This window comes from Lithobates pipiens, unplaced genomic scaffold, assembly GCF_037356315.1.
Source record: "Lithobates pipiens isolate NorthernLeopardFrog02 unplaced genomic scaffold, aLitPip1_a1.2 Scaffold_8, whole genome shotgun sequence".
In the NCBI taxonomy this organism is placed as follows: Eukaryota; Metazoa; Chordata; class Amphibia; order Anura; family Ranidae; genus Lithobates; species Lithobates pipiens.
Window position 1 is genome coordinate 615,424,144 of NW_027507903.1, and position 17,616 is coordinate 615,441,759.

Consider the following 17,616-nt stretch of genomic DNA (forward strand, 5'->3'; position numbering starts at 1 on the left):
ATGTTTGGCGTAAAAGCAACACAGCTCATCACCCTCAACACACCATCCCCACTGTCAAACATGGTGGTGGCAGCATCATGGTTTGGGCCTGCTTTTCTTCAGCAGGGACAGGGAAGATGGTTAAAATTGAGGGGAAGATGGATGCAGCCAAATACAGGACCATTCTGGATGAAAACCTGTTGGAGTCTGCAAAAAACCTGAAACTGGGACGGAGATTTATCTTCCAACAAGACAATGATCCCAAACATACAGCAAAATCTACAAAGGAATGGTTCACAAATAAACGTATCCAGGTGTTAGAATGGCCAAGTCAAAGTCCAGACCTGAATCCAATCGAGAATCTGTGGAAAGAGCTGAAAACTGCTGTTCACAAACGCTCTCCATCCAACCTCACTGTGCTTGAGCTGTTTTGCAAGGAAGAATGGGCAAGAATTTCAGTCTCTCGATGTGCAAAACTGATAGAGACATACCCCAAGCGACTTGCAGCTGTAATCACAGCAAAAGGTGGCTCTACAAAGTATTAACGCAAGGGGGCTGAATAATTTTGCACGCCCCACTTTTCATTTTTTTATTAGTTAAAAAAGTTTCAAAAATCCAATAGATTTCGTTCCACTTCACAATTGTGTCCCACTTGTTGGTGATTCTTCACAAAAAATACAAATTTTATATCTTTATGTTTGAAGCCTGAAATGTGGCAAAAGGTTGAAAAGTTCAAGAGGGCCAAATACTTTCGCAAGGCACTGTATGTGATGAATTGTACCCTCTCTAGGCTTTCGTAAATAAACCCCAGAATGACAATTGCATCAAAGAACAGCAACATCCAGTGCAAAAGACAAATGGAGATCCAATACACGAATGTATTTCATGGACTAGCCTCTTCCTCAGAGCCACTCTGAGGAAGAGGCTAGTCCTCGAAATGCGTTACCCTATTGGATCTCCATTTGACCTGCTACACGTTATGGTGGTCTGGGTGGTGCTGTTCTTTGTCAGCTTTGATGCAATTGTCATTCTGTGAGTATAATAATTTCCACTTTATACAATAATAAAGTCATGTTTTTAGGGTTATGCACTAGGTCAGTGCGCTCTCTGTTTTGTTTGCTTTTGTGGTTTCAGTGGTTCCAGACTTCCCCAGTCTAATGAGGGCAGCAAGGAAAGACTTATCAATGAAAGCCAGCATGAAATTATAGAAGCAGGAGCCGTCACTGTAACTATTTTTTTTTCAGTTCTACATACTACCTTTCATACTGTGTTATCGGTATTATGCTGCAGCTGTCCATCAACTTTAAGACTAAGAAAATCGCATATTGCTCAGTTCTCAACCTGCTCCGAACAGAGAGCAGTGACTGTCAGTCACTGATCTCTGCTCCACCCTTACAGGACTCACTGCTGAGTGGCAAGAGCTGGGGAGGATGGGATTGTCTGGCTCTGGATCTCAGATACACGCTGAAAGGTAAAGCCAGCTGTCCATCAACCGGCAGGGTGGATGCCAAAAATATCGTGCTTCCGAAGCTTGCCCAATCAGTTGATAGCCAACAACAACCCGCTATCACGTGACTCTGGGTCACAGGTGAATAGAAGAAATTGTACTCCTGTGACCCACAAAAGAAGAAGGATTGCCTAAAAACAAGGGGTGGTGGGGGAGGAGGATGAGCAGAACTTTCACTTTTAAGTGAAGATCCACTTTAAGTTTCCCTTTAAACATTTTCTGTCCAAGACAAAAACAGCAAGCTCAGACTACTAAAGGTCTTGCTCGGAGCCAGAAGACAGCCAATGGCTATAGAGGATTTTGAACACCTCAACGTACCAGGTTTAGATGTGCAGGGGGTGTTGGTGAGAGAGGGTTCAGGAGTGGTTGTGCTGGTTTTCACAGTGGGTGAGGACGCTCTTGAGGACAGCTTGGAGGATTCTAAACTGGGATCGGGCATCAGCTCCGGCATGCTCCACCGCCCATTGATATGTTCAAATTCCTGAACCTGCGAGGAAGGAATAAAAAAATGTCACAATGCAGCAGAAGAGAAGGAAAATCAGCATGTCATTGTAAGTATAGAAAATGTCCTGCTAGTCAAACATTGAGCGTTCATTACCACGTCCATACCGAAGGCTAAATTGCACAGTTTAAATATACATACATTATAAAATTAAAAAAAAAATAGAAAGGAGAGAGAATAGAGCACATATCCAGGTTTTTATGGCTACCTGTGCCCACCCCCCCATTAAGGAGTCACCCTCTCTGCTTTGTCTTGTTTACTGCCATCACTGAGAGTGAAAGAAAATCCCCAGCTGTCCCAGTTCTCTTTCACCTCCCTGGCAGTATGATTCATTCTGGTTTTAGGTGCTGAAAGCGGTACAATTATTTTGCATGGAAATATTGTAGTCCTGTAATTCTTAGGAATAAATCTCTTAAATCTGTTCAAAACAGTCTAGCAGACATCCCGGGTATGATAAAGTTTATAATATAATAAATAATAATAAAAATTATTCAATAATGTAAACAAATCCAAAAACACTGAAATTTGCTCATTTGCAGAATTGTCGCTGTCATTAGATTTAGTGTTTGATGATGAATTTCCCCACAAATCGCTATCGCTCAATTCTGCAAGTGATTATAATTTATTATCACTGTTTGTTTTCTAGTTGGTCTAAAATCACTTTTGACATAAAGGGACACTTTTTGGTTGCTATGGGCAATCTCCAAATTCCAGGCAGAAAAAACTGTATTAATAATATAAAAGTGCATGCAGGGCACTGCACAGACCACTAGGGACAAAGGGTGTGTGTAATTTTTTTTATACAGTACTGTAATCTATAAGATTACAGTACTGTGTGTTTTGTGTATTTTAACTTTTTTAAATTTGGTGCCAATCTCCGCTCCCGCGCGCCGTAACGTCGCAGGGAACGGAGCTCGGTGGCACTTGGGCACTGTGTGAATCGAGCGGAGGACGGCTCGATCACACAGTGCGGAGGACAACGCTGGATCCAGGGGATAAGGTAAGTAACCTCTCCCTGTATCCAGAGATGCGATCCCGAGTCTGGCTCAGGGTTACTGCTTATGATAGTAAAATCCTATCCCGAGCCAGACTCGGGATTACCGCCAGGGAGGTTAAAAAAACACTTTGGGGTTGATTTACTAAAGGCAATTAGATTGTGCACTTTGCAAAGTGCAGTTGCACTCTCCAAGTGCAATCGTTCCAGAGCTTAGTACATGAGCAGAAGCTCTACTGAATTCCATCATCTAATCATGTGCAGCAAAAATGCTGTTTTTTTTTTTTTTTCTCCTTGATTGGGTATTAGCAAAGTGAAACTTTACCTCGTTTACCAAGTTCAGGAGCAACTGCACTCGGAGAGAGAAACTACACTTTGCAAAGTGCACAGTCTGTTTGCCTTTGGTAAATCAACCCCTTAATATGGATGAGGGAATTATTCAAGCTCATCTATTGCACTCTGGGCAGCAAGAGACTTTCTCACCATTAGAATACACTGATCAGTGTTGTTGGCCAGGACCACTGACAAGTAAAGTAAATAAACATGGATTATTTCATTACAATGGCACTTTAAAATAGAATATAATAGAATAAAATAAAATCGGTAAGTGCAAGCATTTGAGCGACTTGGACAAGGACCAATTTGGCTAGACGACTGGGTAAGCAACTCCAAACTGCAGGTCATGTGGGATGTTCCTGGTCTGCAGTGGTCAGAACCGACCAAAAGTGGTCTAAGGACAGAAAACCAGTGACAGGATCATGGACAGCCAAGGCTCATTTGATGCACGTTGGGGGGGAGGGGTGACGAAGGCTGGACTGCGTTGTCTGATTCAATAGAAGAGCTAATTTAGCTTAAATTGTTGAAAAGTGAGTGCTGGTTCTGATAGAAAGATGTCAGAACACACAGAGCAAGCAGTTTGTTGTGTATGGGGCTACGTAGCCGAAGACCAGTCTAGGTGTCCATGCTGACCAATGGGCATAACTAAAAGTGTCTACAATGGGCAGGTCAGCATCAGAGCTGGACCACGGAGCAATGGAAGAAGGTGTTCTGGTCTGATAATTCACATTTTGTTTTACATCATGTGGGTGGCCGCGGGCATGTGTGTCACTTACCCGAGGGATAATTGGCACCAGAATGTACCTCCAATCCATGGAGGCCCCACCTTGCATCTTCTAGGACTTAAAAGGATCTGCTAGTGACAGCTTAGTGGCAGATACCAGAAGACACCTTCAGAGGTCTAGTGGAGGCCTCAATGGGTCAGGGTTGTTTTGGCAGCAAAAAGTGGGACCTACTCAATGTTAGGTGGGTGGTCGTAAGTTCATGGCTCAATGGTATACTGTAGATATAGGGATGATGAGAATATACTTTATATACTGTATATATTAATATATTATTATTGCAGTTTTTAAATTATTATTTCATTAAGGGGAAAAAGCTGTTCAAACCTGCCTGGCTCTATGTGAAAAAGTAATTGCCCCCTCCCATGCTGAATCATGAATGAACTGCGATTAACCACAATTTTTTAAAAAAGTTGGAGTTAAATTTCACATGCCTGATTACTGCCAGCCCTGTTGAAGCAAGAAATCGCATAAATAGAAGCTGTCTGACAAAGTGAAGCATGCTACAATCTTAAAAAAAAAAAAACAGGAACAGATTAGAAACAAACATAATCGGTCTAGGAAGGGTTTCAAAGCCATGTCTAAGGCTTTGAAACTCCAGTGAACCACAGGGAGAGCCATTATCCTCAAACTTGGAACAGTGGAACATTGGTAAACCTTCCCAGCAGTGGTAAGCCTACAAAAATTACTCCAAGAGCATGACAACGACTCATCCAGGAGGTTATAAAAGAACCCAGAACAACATCTAAAGAACTACAGGCCTCACTTGCCTCAGGTAAGATCAGTGTCCATGATTAAACAACAAGAAAGAGACTGGTCAGATAAATGGCATCCATGGGAGAGTTCCACGGCCAAAGCCACTGTTGACCAAAAAGAACACAAAGGCTCATCTCACATTTACCAAAAAAAAATCTTGATTTTCCAAGACTTTTAGGCAAATATTCTGTGGACTGATTAGACAAAAATTTAACTTTCTGGAAGGAGTGCATCCCGTTACATCTGGCATAAAACTAATACAGCATTTCATAACAAGAACATCATACCAACAGTCAGACATGCTGGTGGTAGCGTGATGGTCTGGGCAGTGCTGTATCTTGGCTTAGGCCAAAAAGGCCAAGGCCTAGGGTGGCACTTTGCGAGGGGGCGGCAAATACGCGCACTTATGGGCCATATGGAACGTACTTGGCTGGGTAAGGTGGAAGGATGGGCGCCCCCCATAGAGTGGCCGGTGACTGCACCCTCCATAGAGTGGCCGGTGACTGGCCCTACCCTCCTGTGCGCTCCTCTAAGCAAGTCTGTCCCTCTCGGCTCTTCGTCCTGTCAGCGCGTGATGCATGAACGGCGGCCAGGGGCGATAACAGCGGTGACTGAAGGGTGTCTCGGGGAAACTATGGATGAGCAGAGTGCTGTGAAACCCTCCCTCCTTCTAATGCCCCGTACACACGAGCGGACTTTTCGACATCCAAACTCCGACGGACTGAGTCCGTCAGACTATCCGATCGTGTGTGGGCTGCAACGGACTTTAGCTTCGCTAAAGTCTGACGGACTTTAGAAATGAAGCATGCTTCAAATTTTCCCGACGGAACTCCGCCGGACCCGGTCCCCTTCGAAAAATTCGCTCGTGTGTGTGCTACTCCGACGGACTAAAACCGACGCTAGGGCAGCTATTGGCTACTGTCTATGAACTTCCTACGTCGAATCCAGTCGTACGTCATCACGTTCGACTCCGTCGGAGTTTGGTGTGATGGTGTGTGGTCAAGTCCGTTCGGTCGAAAAGTCCGCCAGAACTCCGTCGGAACTCCGGCGGAACTCCTTTGGAGGTCTGTCAGACTTAATCCCTCTCGTGTGTACGGGGCATAAGGAGGACTGGCTGGAGATGAAGGAGAGGAGCTTCACTGACCTGGAGGAGAAGCCTGAGGACAGGTATGAATAAAGTGTTCCTTGCCACAAATGTATAAAATAAACTTTGCAGTACATTAATTTTCACTGAATAGGCACTGTTTAATGAGTTAGCATGCATAGAGCACTTTGCACATGCTGAAATCAATGCAAACTCATTAAACAGTGCATATTCAGTGAAAATGTATGTACTGCAAAATGCTCAGTGCTATAATCCATACGCGATTAATATTAACTAATAAGCTGTGATGTTGATGAGGAGGCAGGGGCAGGGTAGGGGTTGGGTGGGGCAAGTGATGACCAGTAACTCTTATGGGTCCTTTCACATGGGGTGGATCAGCGGAGCGATCTCCGCTGAGCAGGAATATGACAGGTCCGTCTCTGCACACTGCGCAGGGACAGACCTGTCACAGCGCGCTCTCCCCTATGGGAGATCGGATGACAACAGACCGCAGTGTCTGTCGTCATCCGATCCGATGACGAATGGAAAAAAATTTTCTCCGTCACACTTTTACGGATCGGAGCAGGTCGGATGTCAGCGGACATGTCACCACTGACATCCGGCACTCCATAGATCTCTATGGAGCATCCGTTCAGGTCCGCCTGAAAAACCGACAGGCGGACCTGAACGGATCGTCTGTGTGAAAGGGGCCTAAGGCCTGGCTAGTGGTTTAGGACTTGAAATTTTGAAGTCTGCATTGTACATTCACATCAGTCCCTGCCCTCAAGGAGCTTGCAAGTAGGCACTTGGTACCCCCTTTTAATGTACAGAGGGGAAAAGGTGGAGCCTAAAGAGAAAGGGGTGTGGTTTACCGGTGGTAGGGTGGGTCTTAAACAGAAAGGGTATGGCCTTAGCAGGAAGGGGTGGGTCATATTTAAATTAAGGGGTGCATGAGTTTAGTCGGACCTAGGGCAGCACAAAACCTAAATACGCCACTGGGTCTGGGGCAGCTTTGCAGCTTCAGGACCTGGACGACTTATCATAAATTGATGGAAGCATGAATTCTGAGCTCTACCAAAAAATCCTAAAGGAGAATGTCCAGGCCATCAGTTTGTGACCTCAAGCGCACTTCAGTTATGCAGCAGGACAATGATTCAAAACACAACAGCAAGTCCACTTCCAAATGGTTCACACAAAGCAAAATTTTGGTTTTGGAGTGGCCTAGTCAAAGCCCAGATTTATATCCAATTGAGATGCTGTATCGTCACCTTACACAGGCCGTTCATAATGGAAAACCCTCCAATGTGGCTGAATTAAAACAATTTAGTGGACCAAAATTGCTCCACAGCAATGTGAAAGACTCATTGCCAGTTATCGCAAACACTTGATTGCAGTTAATGCCGCTAAGGGTGGCACAACCAGTTATTAGGTTTAGGGGGCAATAATTACTTTTTCACATAAAGCCAGGCAGGTTTGGGCAGCTTATTTTTTTCCTTAATAAAATTAAACCACCATTTAAAAACTGCATTTTGTATTTAATCGGGTTATCTTTGTGTAATAATAAAATGTTGTTTGATGATCCAAGTCATTTAAGTGTGACAAATATGCAAAAAAGAAAAAAAAAAAAAAGAAAAAAACAGAAAGGGGGCAAATACTTTCTCACGGGTGTGTGTATATACACACATACATACATTTTGTCTCTTAAAAACAAAGCTGCTAGGGGAAAAAAAAATTAAAAAAGGTAGCTAGAGCAAAAGTCTTACGACATGGGTAATGTGTCAGCAGCATCGGAATCTCCCTGGAAAGCCTTCCACTAAACTATCGAATCACTCCTTTGACATTTTGCTCTCCCAAGTAGCAGGGAAACAATGACCCAAGAAATAGGTACAGAAAATATACAGAAGCAAAGTTTATGCTCTCAGCATTTTTAGTGCCTCAAGGACAGTCTGCATCCTCACCCTTATTAGAACCAATCAGCTTCTCCCTTTTCCATCATGTTATTATGGCAGGAAGTGAGTGGTTGGCTTGTGGAGACACACAGATTGCCTGTACTGTACGTGAAGGGCCCTTCGCTGTATAATGTGTTCAAAGTTACCTTTTTCTTGACCAGGGACATGACGCCAATACGGGTCAGAACTTGCTGGCGGGACAATCCCTCACGGGGAACGCCATCTGCAAATGTCTCAGATCCGTCAGCACCTGGCTCACATAGATGTCTCATAAAGAGGGATACGTAAGCTCTAGGGCACAAAAAGATAAAAAAAAAAAAAATCATGACATTAGTAAATTCCTAATTGAAAGTTGTCCTTCAGTCCCAAAGAGGAGGAACCTGTATGAGAGTGTTGGAGAAAAAAAAAAAAGTCAGAAAATCTGCAGAGCCCCCCAAAGACCACAGAGACCACCATGCTTGGATTATAGAATCCACAATCCAATTATATAAACAATAATAAATTGTGAAGCTCACCTGATCAAATCATACATTGGTATTTGATTATTTATCAATGCTTCTCTCTATGGGTCCGATTTGACTTATGCCGCGTACACACGGGCGGACTGTATGGCATACTTAGTCCGTCATACAATCCGACAGACAGTCCGTCCTACTTTCCACTGAACGGACTTGACCACACACGGATACCCAAACAGTCCGACGAAAGCTTGCGCGATGACGTGTACAGCACGTACGACGGGACTAGAAATAGGAAGTCCAATACACAGCAAAGCACCCTTCCGCCGTGAAAATCCTTTCTGGGCATGCGTCATTCTTAGTCCGTCCGACTAGCATACTGACGAGCGGATTGTCCGCTGAAACCAAAGTATGACGGACAGAATTTCGAAAAATCCGAAACACTTAGTACGCCGGACTGCACGCTGAAAAAGTCCGCTGAAGCCCACACACGAGCGGACTGTCCGCTGAAATGTGTTTCGACGGACTAAGTACGCCATACAGTCCGCCCGTGTGTACGCGGCATTAGAACAGGATAGACTCTGTGCCGAGCTTAATAGCAAATGGCAAGTCTATAGGGTCCCTGACAAAACACTTTCTACAGTCTCTAAAATGAAACGCCCACAAAAAGCTAGGCTGATCATAGTTCAATCAAAGAAAAAAAAAAAAAAGAATCCGGCATCACAAGGTCTCAAAAATAAAAATGTGTACAAATTTTATTTAATTCATTCAATAAAAAGGAAATCAATACCTTTTAGTTGACGTGTTTCAGCCTCTTACATAGTCATAAAAGCTTTTATGACTAAGGCCTGTGTAAGAGGCTGAACTGAAAGAAATAAACTACAGGTATGGATACCTTTTTTTATTGGATGGATTGCATAAAATTGTCCATGTTTTATTTTTGAGACATTGTGGTGCCAGATTTTTTTTTCTCTTTGCACGTTCGGATGCCCGACTACAGGGGGGAGCCCCAAGCACGTGCGTTTCCACCTGACCCCATCTATCATTAATTCGGCGCTCCCCCCCAAAAGGGGAAGATCTGCTTATTTGCCTCCTCCAAGCAACCCCTCCCCCTTCGCTGACAGGTACCCGTCCCCACGGTGAGGTCCACCTTGAACTTTGGCCCCCCTCCTCCATCCCCCGCAACCGCGCCAGTCACAAAGGCTTCGCTGCCAGTTTCCGTCACAAGGAATGGTGGCGGCAGCCCCCGAGAACCGATTGAAAAAATGTCTGGGGTGCCGACGTCGCAGTGTCCAATTAAAATAGTCAGCGGCTACAGTATTTGTAGCTGACAACTTTTAAATTCTTTGGCGGGGGGGGGGGGGGGGGTGCATTCTTCCCACTGACCAAGGTAACTGCCACTTTTACAACTGCCCCCCAAAGAATTGGTTTTAGTAGGAGTTCCCTGAGACATAGAAATTATTTCAAGGGGTGCCATGGGGTGAAAAAGGTTAAGGCAGGCTGTATGCTGAGGTCAATTGAGGAGATGATTTAGCAAAGACAAGAGATACACACTCTGGCCACACAGACATTTATTGCTCTGCTTTTCCCCATCAGATATGCCACAACATCCTGACCCGCCTGGTCTGGTGTGGTGTCACTGGGTGACTGCTGATCTGCATCCAGCTGTGGGCAGAAAGACACAACTTAAGTCTTCTCCCGATTTCTGTCTGGCTGCAGAATGTAATGTGCGTCTGTGTGAGGGAGGCGGCTGGAGACTCATTAGCTGCCCCCAGGAAAACAGACCAATCACCAAGCGGGCATCAGATGAGTAAGGGAATCATCACGTGGGAAACTCTCAAAGCATTTAAATACTGGATTCTGCACGTCTTCTTTTTTAAATTTTAAAGCAAGTTGGGTGGTCCCCATTTCTAATGCCGCGTACACACGATCGGAATTCTCGTGGGAAAAAGCTCTGATGGTTTTCACAACGGAATTCGGCTCAAGCTGTCTTGCCTACACACGATCACACCAAATTCCGATCGTTTATAACGCGGTGACGTACAACACGTACGACGTGACTAGAAAAAGGAAGTTCAATAGCCAGTAGCCAATAGCTTCTGTCTCGTAGTTGAATCTGAGCATGCGTGATTTTTGGCGTGTTGGGATTGCATACACACGATCGGAATTACCGATAGAAAGTTTTTCCTTCGGGAAAATTGAGAACATGCTATCAATTTTTGGCTGGCAGGAATTCGGACAGCTAAATTCCGATGGAGCATACACACGGTCGCATTTTCCAATGAAAAGCTCTCATCTGTCTTTTTCTGGCCGGAATTCCGATCGTGTGTACACGGCATTAGAGTATCCAGGTCTACGATTATTCTCAGTCTTATATGGACATGGTGCGTTACTTATAGTGCCATCAAAATGCTTAAGGTTTCATTTTGGTGTCTTGACTATACCCACTACCTGGATGTACTTATGTTACTTTTATTGGTATACTGCTGTTTCTTTACTATTGGCTTGTTGACATGGAACAGTCTCTATTGAAAATAAAATATTTGAAAACAAAAAAACAAAACAAAACAAAAAAAAACACCACAACTGGATCCCTTTGCCGCGTACAGGCAATTGGAAATTCCGCCAGCAAAAGTCTGACGAGAGCTTTTGTTCGGAAAAGGCGACCATGTGTATGCTCCATCGGACTTCTGCTGGCGGAATTGCCAACAGCAAAAGATTGAGAGCAGGTTCTTTATTTTTCGGTCGGAAAAAGTTCCGATCAGAAATTCCGATCGTCTGTAGCAATTCTGACGCACAAAATTCCTACGCATGCTTGGAAGCACTGAACTTCATTTTCTCAGCTCGTCGTAGTGTTGTACGTCACCGCGTTATTGATGGTCGAAAGTTCAGAGAACTTTTGTGTGACCTTGTGTACGCAAAGCAAGCTTGAGCGGAATTCCGTTGGAAAAACCATCCAAGATTTTTCAGACGGAAATTCCGCTCGTGTGTACGGGGCATAACAGGTTTTCTTCTTAGCCCTTGTACACATGGTCAGACATTCCGACAACAAAATCCTTCGGATTTTGACGGATTTTGTCCGAAACTGGTGTTGCATACACACAGTCGGACAAAGTTGTCGGAAAATCCGATCGTTCGTAATGTGATGACGTTATTTAGTTACGACGGGACTACGTTCAGGCTAGTAGCCAATAGCTTTGGTCTAGGAATTTGATCTGAGCATGCGTGGCACTTTGTCCGATCGGAATTCTCTACAAACGATCAGACAAAGTCCGATCAGATCATGTTGTCGGAAATTTTTTTTTATCCAGCTCTCAAACTTTGTTGGTCGGACATTCGGACGGAAAAAGTCAGATGAAGCCCACACACAGTTGGATTATCCGACAACACGGTCCGATCTGACATTTTCCGTCGGAATGTCCGACCGTGTGTACAAGGGCTAAGCTTGCCCTGTATTTGGCTCCATCCATATTCCCAACAACTCTGACCAGCTTCCCTGTCCCTGCAGAAGAAATTCATCCCCACAACATGATGCTTCCACCACCATGTTTCACAGTGGGGATGGTGTGTTCAGGGTGATGTGCAGTGTTAGTTTTACGCCACACAAAGTTAAATTTTGGTCTCATCTGACCAGAACACCTTCTTCCACATTTGCTGTGTTCCCCACATGGCTTCTCGCAAACTGCAAAATGGGGCTTCTTATGGCTTTCTTTCAACAATGGCTTTCTTCTTGCCACTTTTTCATAAAGGCCATATTTGTGGAGAGCACGACTAATAGTTGTCCTGTGGACAGATTCTCCCACCTGAGCTGTGAATCTCTGCAGCTCCTCCAATTACCATGGGCCTCTTGGCTGCTTCTCTGATTAATGCTCTCCTTGCCCGGCTGGTCAGTTTAGGTGGACGGCCATGTCTTGATAGGTTTGCTGTTGTGCCATACTCTTTCCATTTTCAGATGATGGATTGAACAGTGCTCCATGAGATGTTCAAAGCTTGGGATTTTTTTTTATAACCTAACCCTGCTTTAAACTTCTCCACGGCTTTATCCCTGACCTGTCTGGTGTGTTCCTTGGCCTTCATGATGCCGTTTGTTCACTAAGGTTCTCTAACAAACCTGAGGGCTTCACAGAACAGCTGTATTTATACTGAGATTAATCTACACACAGATGGACTCTATTTACAAATTATGTGACTTCTGAAGGCACTTGGTTCCACTAGATTTTAGTTAGGGGTATCGGAGTAAAAGGGGGTTGAATACAAATGCAGGCCTCAATTTTCACAAATTTATTTGTAAAACACTTTGAAAACCATTTATCATTGTCTTTTCACAATTATGTGCCACTTTATGTTAGCCTATCACATAAAAGCCCAATAAAATACAGTTAAGTTTTTTGGCTGTAACATGACAAAATGTGGAAAATGTCAATGGGTATGAATACCTTTTCAAGGCACTGTAAATCCTGTATAATAAATGTAAAAAAAAGTGTTTAAACACACTGACCTTAACCAAGACCCAGTTTTGTCCTCTAGCAACGAGAAAAAGATAGAATGTATCTTTTTCTCCATTCAAGAGGAGAAGAAAAAAAAAAGACACATAAGGATGTACAGTGATCGATCAGAACCCAGTTCCCAATCGTTCGTACAAGACCCCGAGCTGCTCGCAACATGCAAGTTCATAAAAATAAAAAACAAACCACCACAGTCACCCTCTCCCATTTGTAAATACCTTCCTTTTTTATTACCCTGGTGCTCTTTTTGGCCATTGGGAGCAAAGACTTTTTCCCACCCTCATGTGAGGGTGCTGCCTGCCTGACTAATCACTAGAGCTGTCACATGGGAGGGGAGATAGCAATGCTTCCTATAACTGGAAGTACCGGGTATTTTACTTTAATTCTGACGGTCAAAAGAAATGGCAAGGAGCAATGCCATTATGAATATATATGAAACTGGGGGAGGAAGCATGGATGGACTGACAACTCATGGAGCTGCCGGGCAATAGAGGATTATGGGGCCCCCAGGTTTACAGATGACTGTCACGCCAGGAGTACGTAACAAACAAAACCTTTAGAGTACAGCAGTCTAGATGAGAGCCACGCTCACATCAGAGTCATCCCTTACATTAAAGTCCCAACATTCTTCCCTATACATTACAGTCCACAGAGTGCCACCCTGCGGCAGAGCCCCCCCACAGGGTGCCACTCTACGACAGAGGTCCCCCCCCCACAGGGTGCCACCCTACGGCAGAGCCGCCACCCACAGGGTGCCACCCTACGGCAGAGCCCCCCCCACCACAGAGAGCCACCCTACGGCAGAGGCCCCCCCCCCACAGAGAGCCACCCTACGGCAGAGCCCCCCCCACATTGTCACCTTCCATTAGTGTCTCCTTACACACTCCTTTACACCTTAGTGCTTGGTGTGGCAGGCAGCTGCCGGGAAAAGGCTTTTAATTAGAAAAAAATAAATTAAAAAATCCACTTGTTGCAGCCTCTGCACTGTGCAAGAGTCGTAGAGCCATCGGGATAGTGAACTGCTGTGGTTGGTCTCAGATCGGGCAGTGGGGCATGTGAATAAAGGCCATGCTTGACATGTGCCATGATGTCGCTGCACAGGTGTGCACCCAGACCTGCCCTGCTGCCTGATCCGAGGCCGAGCTCTGCAGTGCACCAATTAGATGGCTCCAAATGGCAACAAGTGCATGGGAGCAAGGCAGTTAAAAAGGAACCTGTTGCTTTTCTTTGCATCGGTCAAGCATAGGTTCACTGAATGGAGGAATGTAATGTACAAAACGATAATCATAAAAATGTCTATTTTGTTATGTGTATATATGTTTCTATACAACCTCTTACTTATTACATAGTAAAACAGCTTTGCTTTGGAACCAAGAAAGATATCCCCTGTTAGAAGAATGCAGAAGTGAAGAGGACCAGCTTCATCCAAGCATCGAATTTCTGCATTTCTCTTGTATTTCAGCCAATAAGATGTACTTATTAGACTGACATAGTAATGACGTATAATCTATTATGCTTTGTGTATAAAACATTAGCACCGCACTGCAATAAAGCAGAAGTGTGCAAGTAACCAAGCTGAACATGTGTCAGGGTGTTTACTTCTAGAGTGCATGCACACTCACACTTTTTAAATTAGAAACAGCAGCAGATAAGAACTTCAATTGAGTTCAAGGTTATCTATTACAACTGACACTCTCCAAATTGATAACCGTTGATGTCAGATGCCATAGAGAACAATGAAAACAATAATATCAAGACAGATTTTTTTTTTTTTTTTGCCTGCAGTAAGAGGTGAACAGACAGCATTAATGCATATGGGCAGTGATGATGACATCCATGGTCTGAGAACACAGAAGTAGATGGACCACTTACTTGAACTCCTTCTCGCTCTTGCCACGGAGATCCCTCACCAGCCAGTGCGTGGAGAAGGCGTCCTGAGGCGGCATACCCCACCGCATAACCGCATTTAAGAAAGCCTTCCGCTGCCGCGTGTTGAAGCCCAGGACCTACAATAAGACACAGAGGACATCTTAAAGTTTGTAGTCAAGAATAGGCCAGGTGCATTACGCAAAGCGAGACCAAGAACTCAGGCCTTGTCTCTCGGAATACAGGCTGAAACATTGGCCAGATGCAAAGGAACCAGTGTTAGTGACATGAATCTCGTCATCTTACCTCTATGTTTCCACCAACTCGAGCTAGAAGAGGTGGGAGCAGCTTGTCTTTCTCATTGCGAAGCTGGCGACGGGACTGCCTGCGACCTATTACAAAAAAAAAAAAAAAAAAACAATTAAAAAGCTAAACTCTAAACCGCAGAACAGATATAAAGCTCCACTCTGGAGTTCTTATCCAGCTCACCTTCTGTCCTCTCATCAAAATCTTCATCTTCCTCTTCCGAGCCCACAGAGTACTCGGATTGGTTATCTGAAAAGGTAGAAACGGGTCATCACATTCACCCTCCCACAGTCTTCAATTTGAGGAAAGCCAAACAAACCCTCCCAGGGGTAATTTTACTTAAATTTTGCCTCATGGGGGGCACCCAAGAGCTGTTGCATCAATTCTTCTGAGAATGAGATTAGTATGCAGTTGTTCTTTGATCACTCAAGCTAGCATTAGTTAAAGCGGAACTAAACTCCCAAAAAAATGTTAGTTCAGATAGAAGACTCTCCCTCTCCATAACAAAATAGTTCCCCCCTTTCTCTCATATATATATATATATATATATATATATATATATATATATATTTTTTTTTTTTTAGCCCTGCCCCCAGTCGCCATTCCAAATTGCACAGAATGAAGTAGACCAGGTCCTGCAGTCTCCTGGGATACTTACATCAAATCTCCCAGGAAGCTGAAGCGGCCAGGGGAGGGGGGGGGGTGGGGGTACTGTCTTTGTCTGGAGTGCAGGTCTGGCGCATCATCTCAGCTGCCTGCCTACACCCACAAGAGGCAGCCAGCTGAAGAGAACCAAGATGGCGGCATGGAACCCACTGTGTTGCCCGCAAACAGCCCGAAGCAGGACAAGGCTGGATTGGCTGTGCGGGTGAGTGTGTGCTTTGAGAGAACATAGCAATACAGGCAAGAGGAGAGAAAAAACAAACAAAAACATGAAAATAGTTTAATACTGCTTTAGGAGGTCTCACCTTGATCCTCCTGGGCTGCGTCATTGTAGTTGACCTGTTTCCGCACCCTCTTCCCTTTGCCCAAGTTCCGAGCCAGGTCCTCCTGCTGCTGCTCATAATGGTGCCTAAGAAGCTTCTCCCAGTAATCGGGATCTACATTCTCTTCTTGTTTTATGACCTCCCGTTCCAACTCTTCCAACTATGGACATTAAAAAGGTAAGGGTACTCTTAAGTCAATTTAATATACACAGGCAAATCAAACAACGCTGTAAATACAGCGAGAAAAAAAATAAGTATTGAACACGTCACCATTTTGCTACTGACGTGACTTGTTCACACCAAAACAAAGACGTTCAGAAATTAGGTTATATGTAATACAATGGAAAGACACAGGGAAAAAAAAAGTATTGAACACATGAAGAAAGAGAGGTGCAAAAAGGCATGGAAAGCCAAGATACCAGCTGAAATCTATCAGTAATTAGAAAGCAATCCTGCCCCTTGTCAGTGCTAATTAACATCAGCTGATTCCATCTCAACTGATGGCCTATAAAATGGTTTTAAATGAATAATTGCACTAATATTAACCTACTAATATTGCACGGTGTATATTGAACATATAGTGAACCATACAAAATATAAGAAATATATAAAATTATATAAAATTCCTTCTGTGTAATGGTAACAATAGAGCAAACTTTTGCAACAGGTAAAAGAATATCACATTCCACTGTGTACAAACCAAAGTGTCTGCCAATAAATTCACATAAGTGGGATTAGATAATCAAGCCTTAATGAGTCTTCTGAGTAACAGATGGTTCATTCAGAGATTTCACTGCTAATGCCCCGTACACACGACCAGACTTTTCAACATCAAAAGTCTGACGGAATGATTCCGGCAGACTATTCGAACGTGTGTGGGCTGCAGCGGACTTTTGATTTGCAAAAGTCTGACAGACTTTAGAAATGGAACATGTTTCAAATTTTTCCGACAGAACTCTGCCGGACCCAGTTCCTACTGAGAAATCCGCTCGTGTGTGCGCTAGTCTGACGGACTAAAACCGACGCTAGGGCAGCTATTGGCTACTGGCTATGAACTTCCTTATTCTAGTCCAGTCATACGTCATCACGTTCGAATCCGTCGGACTTTGGTGTGATTGTGTGTGGCCAAGTCCGTTCATTCGGAAAGTCCATCAGAACTCTGTCAGAACTCCGTCGAAAGTCTGTCAGACTTAGTCCCTCGAAAAGTCCGGTCGTGTGTACGCGGCATAATTCCCATGGATGAACTTCCAACAGGCTTCCATAACATAAAAAACAAAGAACAAACAAGACCATTGCGCAGATAGTATAACAAAGTGATCCCCATTTAGTTAGGATGAACCTCACTAACGCTTCCCCGCAGGATAGAGCGCATATGAAATGATCAGTTGCATACAGCATAACGCTGGGATCTCCTCATACGCACACAAAACTCTGCTGGTAATGTCACAGGCTCTAAAATGGTGTCTCATTACCAAGGGGCCACGCAAGAAACATCTCATGACAGCTAAAAGCAAAGAACTCTCTTAAAACCTTCACAAACTTATTGATGCCATTGGTTATAGGAGGATTTCTAAACCCCTGAATGTTCCAGGGAGCACTGTTGGGG

General features: G+C 44.2%; 1 protein-coding gene across 5 annotated transcripts in view; it reads right to left on the reverse strand.

Annotated features, from left to right (window-relative positions):
• The window catches only part of CHD3 (chromodomain helicase DNA binding protein 3), a 166,707-nt gene that overhangs the window by 34,436 nt on the left and 114,655 nt on the right, over window positions 1-17,616 (reverse strand). For 4 of the 5 annotated variants that reach the window (XM_077470665.1, XM_077470666.1, XM_077470664.1 and 1 more), the window contains 6 exons: window positions 15,993-16,170; window positions 15,208-15,273; window positions 15,025-15,110; window positions 14,725-14,858; window positions 8,036-8,180; window positions 1,805-1,973 (listed from right to left, as the gene is read on the reverse strand). In XM_077470665.1, coding sequence (XP_077326791.1) covers window positions 1,805-1,973; window positions 8,036-8,180; window positions 14,725-14,858; window positions 15,025-15,110; window positions 15,208-15,273; window positions 15,993-16,170 — 778 coding nt within the window. The remainder of the gene's footprint in view (window positions 1-1,804; window positions 1,974-8,035; window positions 8,181-14,724; window positions 14,859-15,024; window positions 15,111-15,207; window positions 15,274-15,992; window positions 16,171-17,616) is intronic. The other variant, XM_077470667.1, reaches the window with a different exon arrangement.